General features: G+C 38.7%; 1 protein-coding gene across 1 annotated transcript in view; it reads left to right on the top strand.

Annotated features, from left to right (window-relative positions):
* The window catches only part of LOC126198828 (kinesin-like protein KIF23), a 157951-nt gene extending 143883 nt beyond the window's left edge, over window positions 1-14068 (top strand). The window contains exon 15 of the mRNA XM_049935405.1: window positions 13545-14068. Within this exon, the coding sequence (XP_049791362.1) occupies window positions 13545-13733 (189 nt within the window). The 3' untranslated portion in view covers window positions 13734-14068. The remainder of the gene's footprint in view (window positions 1-13544) is intronic.
* Window positions 14069-14921: the final 853 nt, after the last annotated feature.

Raw genomic sequence — 14921 nt, 5'->3', positions numbered from 1 at the left:
AGCATTTGAAATGCTAATCATTGTCCACTTGAATGTATGCTTGCTTGTAGACGTGTAACTGCCAGTGTCTGCATAATGTATTTACCCACCTTTAAGATGAGGGTTTGTTTTTTTCCTTCAGAATTTTATTTTGAAAGCTATGAACTACAGTTGCTGAAAATTACAGCCATGAATAAAATAATGAGACTTTTTCCAAATTTATCATTTGAAAAATAAACAGTCATCTTACATTTGCAGATTAACTGCTGCCAATGAGTTCATTTTTATATAATGTGATAGCTTAATAAAATGGGGTCATCTTACATTTACAGATGAAGCTTTGGCAATTTAGGTCACATGCAGATTTAATTTGAAGAATTTGTAATGGTTGGAGGAGCAACAGTGACTCCAGCTTGGCCAAGCACTAGTATGAATGCAGGGAGGGGAATAGTGAGCGGGTAGCAAATTTAGCCCTGCTACCAACTGTGTAAATGTGTATCAAACGCCTTGGATGTGTTATTTAGAACAAGTTTTGAAAAGGTTTGAAATTGCATATAAAGTTTGATGGAAGTCACTAGGATTATACATTTTAAGGAGTAGATTGACAGCATTTTAAACTTAATCAGTGTTACATTAAGTCATTCAAATCAAATTTTTGTTGCCCCTGGAAGCCATTATGTAGGCGACCTGTCACTGGGTCTGGATGATCACAGCCGTTTAGTAATACAGATAATCAATCCAACGAAACAGCACAACATATTGCTAGGACATACGGTAACCCAATTAGACACCTTTCCATTTTGATATGCAGAGTTTATATTGCTTGCTAAGAAAAGGGATGAATGACAAATGACCAGATGCTAGATTGGCTAAAGCTCATTTGGAAGAAAATACCTTGTGGTTTTCTTAACAGAAGAAGAAAGTTAGTGCTGGATTCTTTCATGAGACACCTAACCCATGAAACAAAGAACAACACAGACCTGATAATAATTCTTGGTAGCATGACCTCAGAACTTCAGGTGACAGATGCTTTTATGAGTAGACCTTTTAAGGCTCAGCTGTGACAGCTTTAGAGTGAGTGGCTTCTAGGCAACCATGTCCTTACTCCTGGGAAGAATTTAAACCCTCAGTATCATTTCTTGGCCAGTACATCTTTACTGCCAATGGCGGAATCTCAAGTGAATCTATTACGAAATGATTCAAAAAGTGTTGCATTGCCAGTTCTGTGGATGGCTCAGAAGATGATGTCTATGAGAGAAGTGTCAGGAAGGAAGAATGCCAGTATGCTTTCAAATTAAAATTATTATTATTAAAAATAGTGACGCCATAGGTAAACAACTGACTTAAGTAGGAAAAAATTAATAATAATAATAATAATGATAGTAATAAATGAATATAAATAGTTTCGTTTTATTTGTCTTTGTATTATCAAGCTATAGACAGTCATTAAATAGTATAAGATTAGAATAGGTACGATGTTAACCTTTTTAGGAAGACACTTTATATCAATAAAATAGTTTGTATTTTTGGTTAGTCAGAATATATATTTTAAAAAAAATCAAATAACCTTTTAAAAAAGAAGGGGATTGTCTTATATTCAGGATCGTCTTATAATGGGATGAATACAAAATGAAAAGGGTAAAGTACCAGTAACACCATAGAGGGAGTGCTGAGTTGGAGATGGGCTGAATGAAAAAGCCTGCTAAACATTTCACCTTTTGGAGAAAAAAAGTCCTCCTTTCAAAACAGAAAATACATTCACATAAGCACAACTCAAACACATATGGCTTTCTTGTTAGTCCATCATGCACTTTCCATTGTTTAGTGGGATGAATATGATAGCTTTTATTTTTGTGAAGTAGTTTATTGTATTGCCATTTTAATAGTGGTAACTTTGTTCTACCTCCAGCACAGCTGTCACTTAATTGGATCTCTTATTGTTGCAGTCTTCCTGTATTTCTTTTAGTAAGTCTGGTTGCTTGTGTTGGTACAATCCTTTGTGCTCATTATATAGTTCTGTAGAATTATGGGCTTTGCTTGTGTGCTGGCACGAGAGGGAATTGGTCTTGATCAACTGGTTTCCAGCCGCTGCTGGCTGCGGCACAGTTGGGCATCTGAGTCGCCTCTGGAATCCCCTGGAAACCCTGACGACACTGCACCTGCTAATGCACACAAAAGTGGCTGCACCTGCTAATGCATACAGAGTGGCTGGTTTGTCTTCACCCAAGGGCAAATGACATTCACCCAAGGGCAAATGACAGACAGTGGTGGATTCGAAAATCTCTGAGTTCGAAGGTAAATGTAGATGGTGGGTACATGGCTATCACCTTACGAATTATTAACTCACATTGAGTGCTGCCCACTGTTGAGAGTGAATCAGAGCTAGTAGGGGGCACTTTGCTAAGCCGGTTTTCCTGCCGCAGATCGTAGCTCATATCGATATGGTTCAAACACTGTTCTCAGTTTTTCTACACAACAGGCCAAATCGATGAACATAGGTAGCCTAATACGGACTGTTGAAGCACAGCTGACAAAGTAATTTCTGGCCATCCAGAAGTGATTGCAGTCCTTTTGGTTTGTGTCCAGTGGAGGGCTTGAAATAGAGGTCAGATGATTCTGCAACAATATCGGTGCGATATTTCTTGACCTCCGGTGTAGAGTGGAGGGATGTAGACCCCTTCAATAATTCAGGCAGGCTCTATATACAGGAAGAAACTACTGGGATAGACAAATACATAAGAGAAAGTGGAGGAAACCCTCCACCAACTCAATGATGTATTGCATACTGCAATCAGGTAAGAGCAAATCAGTTTGTTTCATGTATCACAAAGAATATTCATCCATGCAGTTCAGTAAGAGAAAATTTTATTAATGTGATACTAGATAACATCAGCGGGGTCAATGGTGAGGCTCTAGAATTAGCATCACTTTCAATAATAATGTCCACATAGTAGTGGGAACAGAAAGCTGGTTGAAACAAGAAGTGAATAGCATCAGAAGCTTTAATTCTGGTTGAATATCAGTTGTGGTGACAACTGTTGTAGTAAGAACTCATTATTGAGCGTGGTTATTATCAGTTCTGTATGTGAAACAATCTAATTGAAGGCGCACATTAAATTTGAGTCAAACATGGTAGTTGTAAAACCTCCTGCAGTAGTGCATTAACAGAACACATCGGCAAACTTATCTTTGGTATTCTCCAAGTTTTATCTGACACATTATTGTAATAGGAAAGACTTCACCTTGCCACCTGCAAAATGGAGTCGCACACATTCTAACGATACTGGGGTTATGGTATATTGACATCAACATCTTACCTGGAAATTACTTAGAGCATATAAAGAACTTTTAATTTCAGCCTGTGATGACCATCTTCAAATCTTGAGTGCAAACAGATTTTCGAACACGTAAAATTATTTGTGCTAGAGTCCCAAAAATGTCATAAAAGACTGAAATTGTCTCAGAGTTCTGAAGCGAGCACTTTCCTTGTTGAGGTTGCACATGCTGCTGTTGACCATGAGAGGCTCTATGTCCAGTTTGGCCACCATTTGTGTAAAACTTCTGCCATGCTGCTGACAGCCTGGGAGACACCATCCTGGAGGCAGTATGCAGATGCCCTATCATCCTGTCCCTTCTCCTTATCAGTGTTTTCCACATATTCCTTTCCTCTCCGATTCTGCGTAGAACCTCCTCATTCCTTACCTTATCAGTCCACCTAATTTTCAACATTCGTCTATAGCACCACATCTCAAATGCTTCGATTCTCTTCTGTTCCGGTTTTCCCACAGTCCATGTTTCACTACCATACAATGCTGTACTCCAGACGTACATCCTCAGAAATTTCTTCCTCAAATTAAGGCCAATATTTGATATTAGTAGACTTCTCTTGGCCAGAAATGCCTTTTTTGCCATAGCGAGTCTGCTTTTGATGTCCTCCTTGCTCCGTCCGTCATTGGTTATTTTGCTGCCTAGGTAGCAGAATTCCTTAACTTCATTGACTTCGTGACCATCAATCCTGATGTTAAGTTTCTCGCTGTTCTCATTTCTACTACTTCTCATTACCGTCGTCTTTCTCCGATTTACTCTCAAACCATACTGTGTACTCATTAGACTGTTCATTCCGTTCAGCAGATCATTTAATTCTTCTTCACTTTCACTCAGGATAGCAATGTCATCAGCGAATCGTATCATTGATATCCTTTCACCTTGTATTTTAATTCCACTCCTGAACCTTTCTTTTATTTCCATCATTGCTTCCTCGATGTACAGATTGAAGAGTAGGGGCGAAAGGCTACAGCCTTGTCTTACACCCTTCTTAATACGAGCACTTCGTTCTTGATCGTCCACTCTTATTATTCCCTCTTGGTAGTTGTACATATTGTATATGACCTGTCTCTCCCTATAGCTTACCCCTACTTTTTTCAGAATCTCGAACAGCTTGCACCATTTTATATTGTCGAACGCTTTTTCCAGGTCGACAAATCCTATGAAAGTGTCTTGATTTTTCTTTAGCCTTGCTTCCATTATTAGCCGTAACGTCAGAATTGCCTCTCTCGTCCCTTTACTTTTCCTAAAGCCAAACTGATCATCACCTAGCGCATTCTCAATTTTCTTTTCCATTCTTCTGTATATTATTCTTGTAAGCAGCTTCGATGCGTGAGCTGTTAAGCTGATTGTGCGATAATTCTCGCACTTGTCAGCTCTTGTCGTCTTCGGAATTGTGTGGATGATGCTTTTCCGAAAGTCAAATGGTATGTCGCCAGACTCATATATTCTACACACCAACGTGAATAGTCGTTTTGTTGCCACTTCCACCAATGATTTTAGAAATTCTGATGGAATGTTATCTATCCCTTCTGCCTTATTTGACCGTAAGTCCTCCAAAGCTCTTTTAAATTCCGATTTTAATACTGGATCCCCTATCTCTTCTAAATCGACTCCTGTTTCTTCTTCTATCACATCAGACAAATCTTCACCCTCATAGGGGCTTTCAATGTATTCTTTCCACCTATCTGCTCTCTCCTCTGCATTTAACAGTGGAATTCCCGTTGCACTCTTAATGTTACCACCGTTGCTTTTAATGTCACCAAAGGTTGTTTTTACTTTCCTGTATGCTGAGTCTGTCCTTCCGACAATCATATCTTTTTCGATGTCTTCACATTTTTCCTGCAGCCATTTCGTCTTGGCTTCCCTGCACTTCCTATTTATTTCATTCCTCAGCGACTTGTATTTCTGTATTCCTGATTTTTCCTGGAACATGTTTGTACTTCCTCCTTTCATCAATCAACAGAAGTATTTCTTCTGTTACCCATGGTTTCTTCGCAGCTACCTTCTTTGTACCTATTTTTTCCTTCCCAACGTCTGTGATGGCCCTTTTTAGAGATGTCCATTCCTCTTCAACTGTACTGCCTACTGCGCTATTCCTTATTGCTGTATCTATAGCGTTAGAGAACTTCAAACGTATCTCGTCATTCCTTAGTACTTCCGTATCCCACTTCTTTGCGTATTGATTATTCCTGACTAATGTCTTGAACTTCAGCCTACTCTTCATCACTACTATATTGTGATCTGAGTCTACATCTGCTCCTGGGTACGCCTTACAATCCAGTATCAGATTTCGGAATCTCTGTCTGACCATGATGTAATCTAATTGAAATCTTCCCGTATCTCCCGGCCTTTTCCAAGTATACCTCCTCCTCTTGTGATTCTTGAACAGGGTATTTGCTATTACTAGCTGAAACTTGTTACAGAACTCAGTTAGTCTTTCTTCTTTTTCATTCCTCGTCCCAAGCCCATATTCTCCTGTAACCTTTTCTTCTACTCCTTCCCCTACAACTGCATTCCAGTCGCCCATGACTATTAGATTTTCGGCCCCATTTACATATTGCATTACCCTTTCAATATCCTCATACACTTTCTCTATCTGTTCATCTTCAGCTTGTGACGTCGGCATGTATACTTGAACTATCGTTGTCGGTGTTGGCCTGCTGTCGATTCTGATTAGAACTGAACTGTTCACAGTAACACACCCTCTGCCCTACCTTCCTATTCATAACGAATCCTACACCTGTTATACCATTTTCTGCTGCTGTTGATATTACCCGATACTCATCTGACCAGAAATCCTTGTCTTCCTTCCACTTCACTTCACTGACCCCTACTATATCTGGATTGAGCCTTTGCATTTCCCTTTTCAGATTTTCTAGTTTCCCTACCACGTTCAAGCTTCTGACATTCCACGCCCCGACTCATAGAACGTTATCCTTTCCTAGATTATTCAATCTTTTTCTCATGGTAACCTCCCCCTTGGCAGTCCCCTCCCGGAGATCCGAATGGGGGACTATTCCGGAATATTTTGCCAATGGAGAGATCATCATGACACTTCTTCAATTACAGGCCACATGACCTCTGGATACACGCTACGTGTCTTTAATGCAGTGGTTTCCATTGCCTTCTGCGTCCTCATGTCGTTGATCATTGCTGATTCTTCTGCCTTTAGGGGCAGTTTCCCACCCCTAGGACAAGAGAGTGCCCTGAACTTCTATCCGCTCCTCCACTCTGTTTGAAAAGGCCGTTGGCAGAATGAGGCTGACTTCTTATGCCGGAAGTCTTCGGCCGCCAATGCTGATTATTTATCAAAATTTAGGCAGTGGCGGGGATCGAACCCGGGTCCGAAGACGTTTTGATTATGAATCAAAGACGCTACCCCTAGACCAAGTACTAGATGAATACTGTAGAAATCACCTGAAATCAAGAGCACTGATATGGAAAGACTGAATACTTGCCTATGACATCTGTAAATTCTGGAAAGCTGAGTGGGAAAGCTGAGTGGAATAACGCTGATGTTAACTGCAACAATATAGAAGACCGCCAAGCAACAATTCCAGGAATGCAACTTCCCCACAAAATATGGTGTCAGTTAAATTGTGTAAGAACTGGATGCGCCTAATCTAAATCCATGATGTATAAGTAGGGTACCACTGGTAACCCATCTGCGCCGATAGCTGAGAGGTTAACGCGACAGACTGCCATGCAAAGGGGCCCAGGTTTGATTCCCGGCTGGGTCAGAGATTTTCTCCTAGCGTCAACTCAAAATACTTGCACCACGCGACCAGTCTACCAAATGGGAGGCCCTAATCACATGACATTTATTTACTGATAACCCAATGTGGGACTGTGAAAATGGTGATCAAACTTTGCTACATTAGTACAACGTTGCCCGTAACAGGTTCTCTGGAAAATCGAGGCCAGCCCGGCTGCTATTGAGTGGCTACCGCATTTGGATTTAACTTTGTAGTGGGTTATTGTTACCCTTCCACCACAACTATTCTCTCATGTGAATGTTAAATGTACTGGCGTTTGTTGTTTTTATATTGGTATTTGTTCTGTATCTGTATCATAATCGAACATATTGTACATATATGAAATATATGTTATCTATTTTAAGCATCTCAATGTTCGTACTTGCACTTGCAAAGTCATTTGATACATAAAATAAATAAATCAAAATTAATTGCCTGATGTAAAATATTTGTAGTCCAGAATTGGAACATCCCTATATCACTGCGGACTTGTGAAGTTAGAGAACTGACTCATGAGGGCAATATCCTAGATCTCCTAGTAACTAACATATGTACTTTGCAATTCAGTTACTACAGATGAGCAAATCAATGACCATAATGCTGTTGCATCATCAGTGACTATCTGTGCTAAAAGGAGTATTAAGGGAGTTAGAAAAATGTTTTTGCTTAGCAAGTACGATAAGAAACTCTGAGCAGCCAAAGTCAAACATACAGTCCAAAGAACAATGGAGGGCATACATAGGTAAAATTGAAAGGTATTACACACTGTTGTTTAAATATGTACATCCAAGTTATGCTGTTATCAATAGGAGAGATTTTACATGTTTCAATAATTGAAAGCAAAGAGAACTTATTGACAAACAAAAGCTAAGCATAAGGAAAGCAATGAGTGAAGTGTTTAACAAGTTCAAAAGTATAATTTTGCAACTAATCTGTCAATAATTCTTAAGAACTTATGGTTATACATAAAGTCAGTATGTGGATAAAAATCACCTATGTAGCCACTAATTGAACATTCTGGACCAAAACAGGAAATAACAGGTAAGGTTGAAATGCTGAATTGCTTCCCAAAATTGTTTCACTATGGAATTTACACTAAAGTGACAAAAGTCATGGGATACCTTCTGATATCGTGTCAGACCTTCTTTTTCCCAGCATAGTGTAGCTACTAGACATAGCATGAACTCGGCTAGTTGTGGGAAGTCCCCTGCAGAAATGCTGAACAATCCTGCTGCTATAGCTGTCCATAATTGCGAAAGTTTTGCCAGTGCAGGATTTTGTACACATAACTGATATCTTGATTATGTCCCATAAATGTTTGATGGGATTCATGACAGGCATTCTGGGTGGCCATATCATTTTCTTAAATTGTCCAGAATGTTCTTCAAACCAGTCATGAACAATTGTGGACCAGTGACATAGTGCTTTGTCATCCATAAAAATTCCATCGTTATCTGGGAATATTAAGTCCATGAATGGGCACCGGTCATATCCAAGTAGCTGAACATAACAGTTTCCAGTCAATGATTGGTTCAGTTGGACCAGAGGCCTCCTCCATTCCATCTAAACACAGTCCACATCATTATGGGGCCATTACCAGGCTGCACAGTGCCTTGTTCCCAACATGGGTCCATAGCTTCATGGGGTCTCCGCCACACTCGAATCTACAGTCAGCTCATACCAACTGAAAGTGGGAATCATCTGACCAGACCATGGTTTTCCAGTTGTCTGGGCTTCAACCAATATGGTCACAAGCTTAAGAGAGGCACTGCAGGCCCATTAACGCCAGATTTCGTTGTACTGTGTTAACTGATATGTTCGTTATACATCCTGCATTGATTCCTGCAGTTATTTCACACAGTGTTGCTTGTCTTTTAGCACTGACAACTATGCAAATGCCACTGCTCTCAGTTGTGAAGTGAAGGCCGTCAGCCAGTGTGTTGTCCATGGTGAGAGATAATGCCTGAAATGAGGTATTCTTGGCACACTCTTTGACACTGTAGATCTCTGAATACTAAATGCTGTAACAATTCCTGAAGTGGAATGTCCCATCAGCCAGCTCCAACTACCGTTCCGCTTTCAAAGTCTGCTAATTCGCATCATGTGATCATAATCACATCAGGAACCTACTTATGTGAATCACCGGAGTACAAATGACAGCTCTGCCAATGCATTGCCATTCATACCTTGTGTACATGATACTACTGCCATCTGTAAATATGCGTATCGCTATCCGTGGTTTTTGCTACCTCTGCGTATAGTCCTTTGTTCCAATCATTATTCATTAACCAAACTGACAGATATTGAGATAAGTAATAATGGAATGGAAAATCAGTGCTTGGTGCACTGACTTGCAGTTGTCTTCACCGTGGTTAAGTAAAACTTGTTGTGCATATTTAACTGAAAAGACCTATTAGTGCTTCATCCCCATGTCAATGTTATACCTATGGGCACAATAACGACTACAAAATAATTGGAACTATTCAGAGTCTCTTTCATTACATGAAATTCCCTATTTGGAAAAGCAAACTCAGATTATGACTCATCCTAGGGAAATGTAAAGTATCCATGAAAGAAGCAGCTTGCAAAACCCCCATCGAGCAGTTTATTTAGTACTACTTCTCAGTTGGGGACACTTTCCAGGTAGGTCTGACAGAGAAGGTCCAAAGAAGAGCCACACATTTTGGTGGTATTTTATTATGCAAGTACTAGTGCCTCAGATAATTATCCAGTTCCAGTAACAGACACTACTAGAGAGGTGTTGGACATTAAGGAGAGGTTTGCTGCTACCAGTATAATTCTAAGAGCTTGCATTTATTTATTTATTTATTTATTGTTCCGTGGGACCACATTTAGGAGACGTCTCCATGGTCATGGAACGAGTCAATACATGAAATTATAACACGATTGTAGAAACAGAATGAAATGAAATATTCAGGCGACAAGTCGTTAGTTTAAATAAAGAAAATCAAGAATGTAGCACTGGAATTTGCTTAATTTTTTAGCTCTTCCAGGAGCTCCTCGACAGAATAGAAGGAGTGAGCCATGAGGAAACTCTTCAGTTTAGACTTAAAAGTGTTTGGGCTGCTGCTAAGGTTTTTGAGTTCTTGTGGTAGCTTATTGAAAATGGATGCAGCAGAATACTGCTCTCCTTTCTGCTCAAGAGTCAAGGAAGTGCATTCCACATGCAGATTTGATTTCTGCCTAGTATTAACTGAGTGAAAGCTGCCAACTCTAGGGAATAAGCTAATATTGCTAACAACAAACGACATTAAAGAAAATATATACTGTGAGGGCAATGTCAAAATTCCCAGACTATTGAATAGGGGTCGACAAGAGGTTTTCGAACTTACACCATACATAGCTCGAACAGCCCGTTTTTGAGCCAAAAATACCCTTTTTGAATCAGAAGAATTACCCCAAAAAATAATACCATATGACATAAGCGTATGAAAATATGCGAAGTATACTACTTTTCATGTTGAAATGTCACTTATTTCAGATACTGTTCTAATGGTAAATAAAGCGGCATTTAGTTTCTGAACAAGATCCTGAACATGGGCTTTCCACAACAACTTAATATCTATCCATACGCCTAGGAACTTGAACTGTTCCGTCTCGCTTATAACATGCCCATTCTGTCTGATTAAAATGTCAGTTCTTGTTGAATTGTGAGTTAGAAACTGTAAAAACTGAGTCTTACTGTGATTAGCATCAAATTATTTTCCACAAGCCACGAACTTATATCATGAACTACATTATTTGATAATGTTTCAATATTACACACAAGATCCTTCACTACCAAGGTGGTGTCATCAGCAAACAGAAATATTTTTGAATCACCTGTAATACTAGAAGGCATATCATTTATATAAATAAGAAACAGCAGTGGCCCCAGCACCGACCCTTGGGGAACGCCCCATTTAACAGTGCCCCATTGGGACTGCACATCATTACCACTCTCAATATTGCGGAGGATTACCTTCTGCTTTCTGTTCTTAAAGTAGGAGGCGAACCAATTGTAAGCTACTCCCCTTACTCCATAATGTTCCAACTTCTGCAGTAATATTTTGTGGTCAACACAGTCAAAAGCCTTCGTTAAATCAAAGAAAACACCTAACGTTCGCAACCTTTTATTTAATCCGTCCAAAAGCTCACAGAGAAAAGAGACTATAGCATTTTCAGTTGTTAAGCCATTTCTAAAACCAAACTGTACATTTGACAGCAAATTATGTGAATTTAAATGCTGCAGTAACCTTGTATATACAACCTTCTCGATAACTTTAGCAAACACCGATGGCATAGAAATAGGTCTATAATTGTCAACATTATCCCTGTCTCCCTTTTTATAAAGTGGCTTCACTACCGAGTACTTTAATCGGTCAGGAAACCGACCACTCCTAAAGGAAAAGTTACAGATATGGCTAAGTACTGAGCTAACATACGTGGAACAATACTACAGTATTCTGCTAGATACCCCGTCATATCCATGAGAGTTCTTGGTCTTTAGTGATTTAATTATTAACTCAATCTCCCTCTTGTCAGTATCATGGAGGAGCATTTCAGGTAACAGTCTCGGAACACTTTTTTCTAAGAGTGCTATATGATTCCCTGTTGGGACTAGGTTTCTATTTAGTTCACCTGCTATATTCAGAAAGTGATTATTAAGTACTGTACATATATGCGACTTATCAGTAACACGGACATCCCCACTACGCACTGATTCTATATTCTCGACCTGTCTCTGCAGACCAGCCACTTCCTTTAGGACTGACCATATGGTTTTAATTTTATCCTGAGACTTAGCTATTCTATCTGCATACCACATACTTTTTGCCTTCCTAATAACTTTTTTAAGCACCTTACAATACTGTTTGTAATGGGCTGCTGCATTTAGATTGTGACTGTTTCTAACGTTTTGATATAATTGCCACTTTGTTCTACAAGATATTCTTATCCCTTTAGTCAGCCACCCAGGCTGCCTGTTTGTGCTAGTACCCTGTTTTGAACGTTCTAACGGAAAGCAACTTTCAAAGAGCACGAGAAAAGTCTTGAGGAAAGCATTATATTTATCGTCTACTGTATCAGCACTATAAACATCTTGCCACTCTTGTTCCTTGATAAGGTTTACAAAAGTCTGTACAGCAACTGGATCAGCTTTCCTAAAAAGTTGGTAACTATGTTTAACATGTGTTGCAGCACAAAAATCTTTTAGACTTAAAATTTGTGCATCATGATCTGAAAGGCCATTCACCTTTTTGCTAACAGAATGCCCTTCTAATAATGACGAATGAACAAAAATATTGTCTATGGTTGTTCTACTGTTCCCTTGCACTCTCGTTGGAAAGAATACGGTTTGCATAAGATTATATGAATTAAGGAGGTCTACCAGCATCCTTTCCCTTGCACAATCACTTATACAATTAATATTGAAGTCACCACATATAACTAACTTTTTGTATTTCCTATAAAGCGAACCAAGAACCTCCTCTAGCTTTAGCAAAAATGTTGTGAAATCGGAGTCTGGGGATCTATAAATAGCAACAGTAAGAAGTTTAGCTCCACTAAATTTAACCACACCTGCACAACATTCAAACACCTTTTCAGTGCAGTACTTTGAAACATCAATTGACTCAAATGGGATACCGTTTTTCACATACATGGCTACTCCCCCACACCGCAAAGAGCTCCTAGAAAAGCTGCCAGCCAACCTGTATCCTGGTAAAGGAAGCCTCTGAATTATCTCCTTATTTAAGAAGTGTTCAGATACACCAATAATTTCAGAGCCAACATCTATAAGCAATTCACTAACTTTATCTCTAATACCTTGTATATTTTGATGAAATATACTAATTCCCTCATTAATCGGATACCCAAGCTTTGTAGAAAGTGGTTTCTTTGTTAGAGAGACTTCCCTTAAGCATTTTGTGTTTATCAGGCAACATATTACTTCCTCTGAAGTATGTCTCACAAAATGACTGTCAGAAAATTGGAGAATTTCAAGCTCAGTCAGAGGTGTGCTGACCTACATTCTTGTCACACATTATTGTTGATTGTTACAAGAAAGGAAAGGAGAGAGAGATCAGAAGTATGTTCCATCACACACTGAAGAGCTGAGGAAAAATGGGTTTATATCATTTAATAATTTTAACACCATCTGTTACTAAATGTTTTCCCATGCAGTGGCCACACAATATCAACTAAGACTATTTGTAGCATTTTATATGTAAAACGAGTTGGTAGGAAGTAATGTGTTCTGCTACTAACAGGACAGGTATTTAGGTTATTCCTTATCGAATACTGGTTGCCGGTGAGGAAAGTATAACAGCATTAAATCCCCTCACCCTGGGCATTCTACAGCTGTTTCTAACTTATCTAGTCATTTTTAGCACTTTAGAAGTAAAAAATGTAAGGTTATTTTCTGTTGTTTGCTCAGTTTGTATACTAAAATTGGAATGAGTTTTGAACCTTGTGATTTTACAGGGAGATGTTGTTCCAACTGTCAGTGGTGGTGCTCAGGTTATCTTCAATGACGTTGAAACTCTTCGTCAGGAGTCACCATCATCATCTCCAGTCAGAAAAAGGAATCTTGAAGCAGAAGCACACCCTCAAGATCTGGCAACTGTTTGTGCTATGTCAGTTGAAGGACATGCAAAGAAACCAAGACTCTGAAAGTATGGATACAAGTTGGGAATGTAAATTTTTAACTTTATATTGACAAATTTCAAATGCTAATAACACCTGGATGTGCCTTGGAGATTCTTGATCTCTCTTTCTAATACCTGTTTTACCTGAGCTGAAATCATGCTGATTTGAATATACATTCCAGTATTGTACCATATAGTATTATATAAATATATTTTTAATTATCAGATGTGAAATATGATACTTTTGTAAATTTTATATGTGATATGTGATACATGACAATTTTGTACCTTACTAACTTTTGTAAATTTGACACGTGACATCTGCTACATGACAAATTTGTACCTTACTAATTTTTGTAATGGTTGTTATTTTTCTTTGGGTGCTTATATGATTTTTTATATTATTGACTTAATTATTTTTTTGTAATTAAATGATGTTCCAACTGACATTCAGAAGTTGTAATACATACATTTTATTCAATACCTATATCCATAGTGATATGGACATGCCAATATTTTTTTATCTGTTTCCACTTTCTGTAAAGTGGTTTGGCTGCAATGTCAGAAGAGGGCCAATCCTTACAAATTGTCTGCAGCTTGACTGTTAAAAGTTACAGAATACTGGAAAAAATATACATGATTATTGTGAAAAGAATTAATGATAAATCTTTAAGGTTAGAGAGAGAGTGAGAAGTGTTTATTCTCCATAGGACAAAGGAAAAAGTATGCAAAGCTGACAGAAGAGTTAACTGTTAGATAAGCCACGCAAAAGAAGCTGACTGCAAGTAATGGGATTGATATGTCAAAGTAGTTGATGGAGATGATAAAGCATTGCACAAAAGTGATCCAGTTTGTCATAAGCTGCTCATCTACTGTAGTTATTGATCAGTTTTGATGAACTTGTTGGATAATGAGACAGTTGAAGGTTTAAAAACAGTATAGACTGATATGCACAGCAATGAGTTGTTTAGTACCTCTATCAGTCTTGTTCCGTTTTTTATTGAGGGAGTAACATTGTGTGAACAGAGATGCATGTTGATAACACACACTGTGTAAACACTCCATTCGACACACACAGCAGCAACCATGTTTGAAGTAATGAACAACGTATTTTGGAAAAGAGGCATTACTTAACAGGAGAGATCTGTATACAGCATTGTCTTACTATGTTCAGTAATTCATTGAGTCGCATAACGTTACTGCAGGTATAGTA

Source organism: Schistocerca nitens, chromosome 1 (assembly GCF_023898315.1).
Source record: "Schistocerca nitens isolate TAMUIC-IGC-003100 chromosome 1, iqSchNite1.1, whole genome shotgun sequence".
Lineage (NCBI taxonomy): Eukaryota > Metazoa > Arthropoda > Insecta > Orthoptera > Acrididae > Schistocerca > Schistocerca nitens.
This window is presented reverse-complemented; position numbering and strand designations above follow the sequence as displayed.